We start from the raw sequence: 8,118 nt of genomic DNA, 5'->3' as shown, positions 1-8,118 counted from the left end.
ACACTTGTTGCTACAGAAGGCTACTGTAGGCTATAGTGAAATATAGCAGAATAAAATAAATTACAGTAGACTACAGCTGAATTCACTTTCCGATAGATACACTCGAGGGACCTATTAATGAAATAAACAGCAATATATATAATCTACAGACGTGAAGAGAACTCCTACTTGGAAGCCAACAATTGGGTAAACTCCTGGATGTCAATCTCGCCATCGTTGTTAGTGTCAGCCTCACGGATCATCTGATCAACATCCTCGTCAGACAACTTCTCGCCAATGGATGTCAATACATGTCTCAACTCAGCGGCGCTGATCTTGCCGTCTCCGTTACGGTCAAACACCTTGAAAGCCTCAGCAATCTCGGCCTCGGAGTCTGTGTCCTTCATTTTCTTAGCCATCATTGTTAAAAACTCTGGGAAGTCGATAGAGCCGTCGCTGTTGGCGTCAACCTCATTAATCATGTCAGCCAACTCAGATTCGGAAGGATTCTGGCCCAAGGATCTCATGACGGTACCCAACTCTTTGGTGGTGACCTTTCCATCGCTGTCCTTGTCAAAAAGGGCGAAAGCCTCTTTGAATTCTGCGATTTGTTCTTCAGATAATTTCTCAGCCTGCGGTGTTAGTATGAGCGGAAAAGAAGAATTGAGATGTTCAGCACGACCAGCAGCATGTGGCTAGGGGGCCAAGACACGTCAATTGCGTCCAGAACGGGCGTCTCACGTACCATGATGTTGGATTAAGAAGCAGCAAAATATGTGTTGTCGCATGAACTTGGGGTGTATGGGGACTGCAGGCAGACCCAAGGAACAAGGAGATAGAAGGCATAAAGAAGCTCGGGAATTATGAGAAGGAGAAGTTTTTTTATTTCTGAATTTATTTCAATGTATTGATACGGCTCCGGTGATGCTCTCTACTGAAAATTGTGTGCGCGTGTTTGCTAAGATCGACTGTCGAGTATTGAATTATTTGGTCTCTGCTTGGGAACTCATATATTGTTACCGCTAGATTACCGAATTAAAAATATCGAGTTAGATGTTGACGGTCGAAAAAGACTCATCGATTGAAGCGCTCTGAATTTCAACGAAAGGACAGCACAGCACCTTCGGGCTATCATGGCGACCCGAAGATGGGTCTCTGATGGCCCGCCGCTTCCTCACGATATGCCAGTAGATCATCTTGGAATAAAAATGGGGCTAGCTAGCTACAGCTGCTTTCAAAGGTAAACTAGTTCAGGTCTTTTGTCCGAGGCAACAACTGGGTAACTATATCAACAGAGATGAACAGACAACCTCACAAAAAGCAGACAGTTTCCAAATTCAAGTAGAGTCAAATCTCAGCGTTTTTGGACTGGAACTTAGCTGATAGGTTGAGCATGATTCTTTCTGGGGCAAGTTCAGAACGGTGGCTTCATGGCTTTCCAGATTTTGCTGCTGTTCTTCAGCCTACGTGCCTTATCCAACTCCAAAGCCAAGGATTTATGGACCTGGTATCGCACACTGCCGTCTTGATGATTCAAAAAGTCCATCTCGACTGTTTCTCGTATTGCTTGGTATGAAGGATCTGACTGAACAAGGAAGGGGACTTGAAACAAGTGAAAAAGCTTGATGTACAGATTATAGTAATCATCCTTCATATCAGTACATAGCTGACGGAATTCTTTCAAGGTTTCTCTTCTTTTCTTCGTGTCACCACTCATTCTAACACTGAATGACTGACGAAGCTCGTTGGAGAGTTTATCAAAATCCCTTTCGTACCGCTTTAATCTATTTTTTTGAGCTTTTGTAGCAACATTGAAAGTCTTTGACTCTCGCTTAAAATTCGTCACGCAAGATTCAAATACCTGCTGGTGGACATTGGAGAAATACCCCTGTAAGTTCAAAAGTCGCAATGATTCCTCACTTGCCTCGTAGTTTCTAAGAAACTCGGCAGTTGTCTCTTTGTATTTATTCATGACCTCATCCATTTCTTCTAATAGTCTGTGTCCTATACTAACAGCATCTTCGATTGCATTTACACACTGTACGCTATTCCCATTAAGTGGTATTTTCGGTATTTGTTGCTGATCGTGCCCGTCGAGTCGACGTTTCATGATGATTTGTAAAGAACTTAAGAACCATTGTCTGTCAGAGTCCTGAAGATCTACATAGAGATCGTCCCACCAACTCATTTTGAGAGAATTGCAACAACTTTGAGACACTGTGTCCCGGACACCGTACAAAAATTAAGTTACTCAGTGGATTGAAGTATTTGATATGCGGAAAACTCATGTCACTTCGACTCTTTATGCTTACAAGAATTGATCTGCTCCCACAGAAAAAAAATCAGCAGGTACTAACAAGAGCCAATAAGTGAGTGAGTCCAAAAGAAGTGCGACTCGCCTTTCAGGTAGTGTAAAATTCATTTGTACCGAGAATTTCGTTCATAGCTTCCAGTTTTACCCGGCCGGAATTGTTAGGACGATCATTCATTTTCAATGATCTGTTTACTCGGTTGTTTCTTAAGTCATAAAACCTGTACTAGTGGCTCTCAAAACTGACCATAGTTAGTCATACTTATAGCCGGATCTAACCTACTGGTCAGATCTTCGGGCAAGCTTACGAACCCCACCTCTTGTTATCAAAGAACCATCATTGGGCCGTCTAAGGCTTATCGACGGGCCGTCCTAGCGGCCCGACGCTTCTGTCTTGCCCTATCGTCGTTGTCCAGAGCTTCTCATTCGATGTCTCTTATCTTACGTTCATTATCTAGAGCACCTTATTCGATCGCTTTTTATCCTAGGGTCGACAGCTATCTCGATATTCTTGATTCAGTTATCTAGCCGTAATACTCTATGAGTTAAATTTATTGATTAATGTAGAGCATATAGAAACAATAACGCAACTCTGTGGTCAATCAGATGACTTGAATATATAACGAGAATACTACTATACGAAACTTCACCAAGCCCTGTTGTTGCCAACAGAGGTCCTCATAAAATGTTGTTCTGAGGCGTCAACCTATACAACTGTACTGTTACAAAGCTTTTCGTCTAGTGGATTTCTCATCACTCCTTTCGTGATTTTGATCCAAATAGCTCAGTAAGACCTCGTTAACACGTTTGAAACTGTAATTCGCTTCTTTTGCGCGATGAAGGTAGAACTTTGTGAATTCTAAGAAAACATAGTGACCCTGAATCTTGGACTGCACTTCTATACAAGCTTTTCTTAATTCAGCCTGTACCGTAAAAGACTCAGGTTCATCCCCTTGACCCGTATCGTTTATTTTCGCGTATGTGGCTTTCGCCGTGCTCTGGATTTTGGCAAGATCATCCGCAAGCTTCCGTGTCCCAGGTGTCAAATTATCAAGGGCCTTTATCAAATTGACCTTGAGCTCCTTGATATCATACAGTCTTTTCCCACTTTCCATAGCTTCCTCAAAGGCATCTCTGTAGGCGAATAATTCATCCCGTAGCCGCCGATTCATAAATCCAAGTATCCAAAGCGCATCTTCTTCTATATTTCTGACATTTTGCGCATTCGATTCCTTCAAATCGGCAAGGAATTCGGACCCTAAGTCGATGATGCCTTCAATGTCCGCATCTTTTGGATTGAAAAGTGCAGAGAGTACTTTCTTTTCTAAATCGAGCAACCGCTCCCCGGTTTTCTCTAGATAAAGTGTATCCATTCTTCGAACTAAGTTTGAGAGCTAAACAAATGTCTTGGCCAGCTCTGGTGCTATCAGAAATGTCTATTTGCATGTGTTCTGCCACTACAAAAGCCTGCAGCATAAAGTATTAAAATGGGCGGTATTTAATTCTAGTACGAATCCATGAACGTTACAAGGATTATTGTGATCAGGGTCACCCAGATCGCGCAACTATGAGTTTCATTTATCCACATGCTCATTTCCACACACATTTCGGCCATTGCAAATCTGGACTTGAATTGTTAGGGAGACGTTAGAATGCTTACGTCAGCTGACCAGATAGGGAAGTCTCGATCTGGAGCACAGTTGTTAGGTGTACCAGGAAGGTGTAAACCGATCTGCGACGCCTAGCTGAAGGGTCACAGATTGGGATGCTAGTAATTCTCGTATACAAAAGGGAGGCTCCGCCCGCCCATTTGTGTTAGAAGGTCAATCACTATCTACTTATTTCTAAGTCATAAATCACTCAAACTATCAGTAACCTAACATGAATTATGTCATTTAATACCGCCATCTAAACTAATCCTTCTTGTTAAGACTCAGATATGCTCAATATGAAGCTAATGTTTTAGCAACAAAAGAGAACTTGATAATTTGTGCAACAGCTTAACTTCCCTAAGACAAATCATTTGGTTTTTATTGGAGTATATGGCCCAAGAATTGGCAGATGAATGATAAACTAAGTCACGCGAGAATTCGATCATGACTGTGTTCTCTATAAAAGATATGCGTAAATGCCTACTTCTTCTGGGCGTGAAAGCGACACGTCCTCTCTCTTGATAATTGCTGTTGTGGTGTTTTCGATGTTAAATGACTCTTGCATGACAAGAAATTCCGGTGAGCAAAGAGCAGAATTACCTGCAATTGTAATTCCGAGATAAGAGATTATATAAAGTATGGTTGTGATTCGGAGGTACGGAGAGTTTGACGTAGGTATCAAACAATTTTACTGCAAGAGAGTATGAGTAGGACCTGAACCGGTGCAGATATAATAGCCCTCAGCAAATAGGATATAGCCACAATTGGGATTAAATCACCTGTTGATCCAATTTGGAAGAATTCGTTAAGACTTCGTAATTTCAACATGGCGTTACGTAGACCAATACATACCCCTTGACAAAACCAGAGCATAAAAGGAGACAAAATCTTCCCCATTCATGATATGAGGCAATTCAGAAAGATAATAGTTCCAAGATAAAGGATTCACAAAGCTAAATTACAGATTCTACTTCCATATAAGATGCTGCTCACTGAAATGCTTGAACTTGCAATCATCTGAACTCAAATACTTCTTCATGTATTGAAGATATTCTAATATCCACGAGAAGAAAAACAATTTTGGAAGAATATTTGAGTGAAGCGAGTACTTAATTTGAGACCAGACCTGATTCGAGGACTCATTGAAAATAACTGAGCTGGAACTTCCCCAGAACACTGTGAAGAATATACTTTGAGCTGGTATCAGCCAATCAATCAAAATTCATAATGAAGGAGTGATATTCATCTCTATTCATTAGTAGACATCAAGTTGTGCTTTGCCTTGCAGGGCGAGGGAAGAGAAATGATAAAAAATGACCATAAATGAGGAATTTATATGAATGGCTAATAACAGAATCTTTTGAACCTGAATTTTCTTCATATATATTCCTAGGTTTGCTGTGAAGACTTCCAGAGCTCAATAACTAGGAAAGGACGATGTTTATACAGTGAATGCTGAAAGACGGCCTGGGATGTCTTTGAATCACAATTTCGTTTAAAAATCGTGAAGAATGATTCGTTTTGGACCTTTTTTTCTACTCAAGTTCATGATCCGGTGCCACTACAACTGTGCTCTTGGTTGACGTAAGAATGAATTCAAACCATACCATCAAAATGACAATAATCGAAGGTTAGCTTCCACTTTATAAAGCTATAACTACTCGACCATAATAACCCTAGGGTGATATAGTGAGGCAGCCCGAGTTTAATTTCTAATAATTATGTATAGCAAGGGATACTTGCACACGTAGGCTGCCAAAGCTTCAGCACCTCGATACAACTATACTCCAAGTAGCAGAAGGAGAAGCATAACTAAAGAAGCTGTGGATTTGTCGGCCCCAGATTTCCGAGAAGAAGTGGAACTGACAGTGCTAAAGCTAGAACTAGAACCTGAACTAGAAGTTGAAGTTGAAGTCGAAGTAGAAGTAGAAACAGAACCAGACGAGCCAATATTTCCGCTAGTGTTTGACCCTGATGATGTAGTCACAGAACTGACAACTGTGTTAGATGCCCCGCCACTTGAAGTTGTAGTTGCACTCGAACTACCTGTCGTGGATGTGACTGTACTTACAGGGATTGGAACTTCAACCACGACCGTCACTGTAGAAGAACCGGCAACTGTAGTAGTGGTAGTGGCAGTGAGAGATGTCACAGTTGTAATGATGGTGGTAGTAGGACTAGGTTCTTCAACAAGCACAGTGTTTTGTGTAAGCCCTGTGATGGTGGTTGTGATAGCCCCAGTAATATTAAATACTGTGGTGGTAACAGTGGTGGTAGGCACGGGAACTTGAACAAGAACTAAATCTGTTGCAAGAGTAGCCCCGGTACTGGTTGCAGTTTCTGTTACTGATCCCGTCCAGAACACGGTCGTGGTTACTACAACATTTGGAGACAAGGGAATGGAACCAGGGCACGAACAAGTCGATGGAGCGTTGAGGGTGGGAACAGTTCCCAGATAAGTTAGTCTACTGCCCAGAAAACCGAAATTTCCTGGATAATATCCAAGAAGCGAGAAAGAACAAGTATAACCACCGACAGTAACATATAATGCTGTGATGAGGTTAGAAGTCCGAGCCAAAACTGTTGGGCTGGTTCCGAAAACAATGATTTTGTTGGACCCAGTGAAGCCTCCAATAGAGAACATGCATGGGTTGGCGGTCACACTCACTGAAACAGTAGAGGTTGTGTCAGACATGTAGATGGTTTGATCGAGCAAAAATCCATCAGAAATAGTGATTGATCCCCCGGCTCCTAAATTGATGCAGCCACCACTATTCACGTTCATGTTGCCTGGGAAAAAGCTTGCGTTCCTAAAGCAGATCGCTCCTGAGTTTTCTGCGGCAACTGAAGCTGCGACAAAAAGAGTTGGCGTAGATGCCAAGGACGAACCTACAACAAGAATTGTTCCTGTGTTTTGCCAAGTTCCAGCGGATCCGAGTGAATAGCTGTATCCGCCAAAGGTTGAAGTGTCGGCGGCCATAAACATGGTTCCAGAGTTTGAAAACAGATTAGACTTGATGTTAATGGTAACAGGATTGAGTTTTACAAGATTCTCAAAAACAATGGTTCCTGTGTTAGAAAAAGAGCTAAGCTGGAGCAGGACGCCCGGGGGAGATGATATCTGACCCGAGGCCACGAAAAAGAGCTCTCCTGCGATGTTCAATGATCCAGTAAATTGACCCGCTGGATTGATAATGGTATAGAATACACCCAGATTTACCGTGATATCTGCTGTGGGATAATTTGCAGACACAATGGTGTTGGAACTAATGACGACAGTGCTAACTGCTTCTGCAAGGAGAAATATGGCAGAGAATCTCATGCTTTTCTTTAATAAGGAATACAAAATTAAAGGACAAATAAAATGTTGAAGGTGCCCTCAACCACCCTATTTATAGGGATTTGGGTTCCATTCTGTTCACTGATGTACCGGATACATCTAGCGGTAAATTGCCTATTGCAGGAACTTGGGCAAGTGAAACCGCCAGATTCACTCAAAAGTCACGCGAATTGAAGTCAAGCAGCAATATTTTGATTTCGTAGCCTATCATATCTCTGAAAATGCGCGATTTAGACACTTGATCTAAGGAAGTTAACACCCGCATCTTTAATTGACGTGTGGCCCTGCAGGTCTGGTCTGGTCAGGATGCTGTCAAATCCATCCAAAACAGGTGTGATCTCAACGGATATGATACCAAAATTTGGCAACTTACCATGGAATCTAGCCTGCTGGATGTAACTTCGCAATTGATACTATAAATCAACTGTATATGATGCCGATTTGTCGATTCATTTTGTGGTTATGTGCATGGGACCCTGGAATTGTTGAAACAGGATCGAAGATTCGGGATGCAGGTTGGTTTGGTTCCAATTGGTCTCTGTACAAGTAGGGAATGGAATATCTTGGTGAAGGGACAGTATTTAAGGAACATGAAACTCGAACTTTTTTCTCTTCTTTTTTATTTGTTTTCTAAGGGTTGCTCTTGTTTGCTACAGCTAGGTCGTTCTCCTGGTTATGAACATGAAGTTTTGGATGGATTAGTAAGAAGAAGCATTTATATGAAGTTTTACGGAAAAACGAGTGTAGAAGCTCTTCTTGTCTGTAATGAGAGCATAGATAGTACCTCTATATAGGAACCTTTTAATAAATATGGGTGGAGAACATCTGAGTTCATG

The 8,118-nt window shown here is 41.8% G+C and overlaps 2 protein-coding genes across 2 annotated transcripts; both read right to left on the bottom strand.

Annotated features, from left to right (window-relative positions):
• Window positions 1–82: 82 nt before the first annotated feature.
• On the bottom strand, window positions 83–214 carry PUMCH_000577 (uncharacterized protein; the record flags this gene model as incomplete). Its single annotated transcript, XM_063019656.1, has 1 exon — window positions 83–214. One exon carries the CDS (start codon window positions 212–214, stop codon window positions 83–85), a length of 132 nt encoding a protein of 43 aa, XP_062875726.1.
• A 5,508-nt stretch (window positions 215–5,722) lies between these two features.
• PUMCH_000576 (uncharacterized protein) lies at window positions 5,723–7,264 on the bottom strand (the record flags this gene model as incomplete). Its single annotated transcript, XM_063019655.1, has 1 exon — window positions 5,723–7,264. One exon carries the CDS (start codon window positions 7,262–7,264, stop codon window positions 5,723–5,725), a length of 1,542 nt encoding a protein of 513 aa, XP_062875725.1.
• Between the last annotated feature and the right edge of the window lie 854 nt (window positions 7,265–8,118).

This window comes from Australozyma saopauloensis, chromosome 1, assembly GCF_035610405.1.
Source record: "Australozyma saopauloensis chromosome 1, complete sequence".
Classification (NCBI taxonomy): domain Eukaryota; kingdom Fungi; phylum Ascomycota; class Pichiomycetes; order Serinales; family Metschnikowiaceae; genus Australozyma; species Australozyma saopauloensis.
This window is presented reverse-complemented; position numbering and strand designations above follow the sequence as displayed.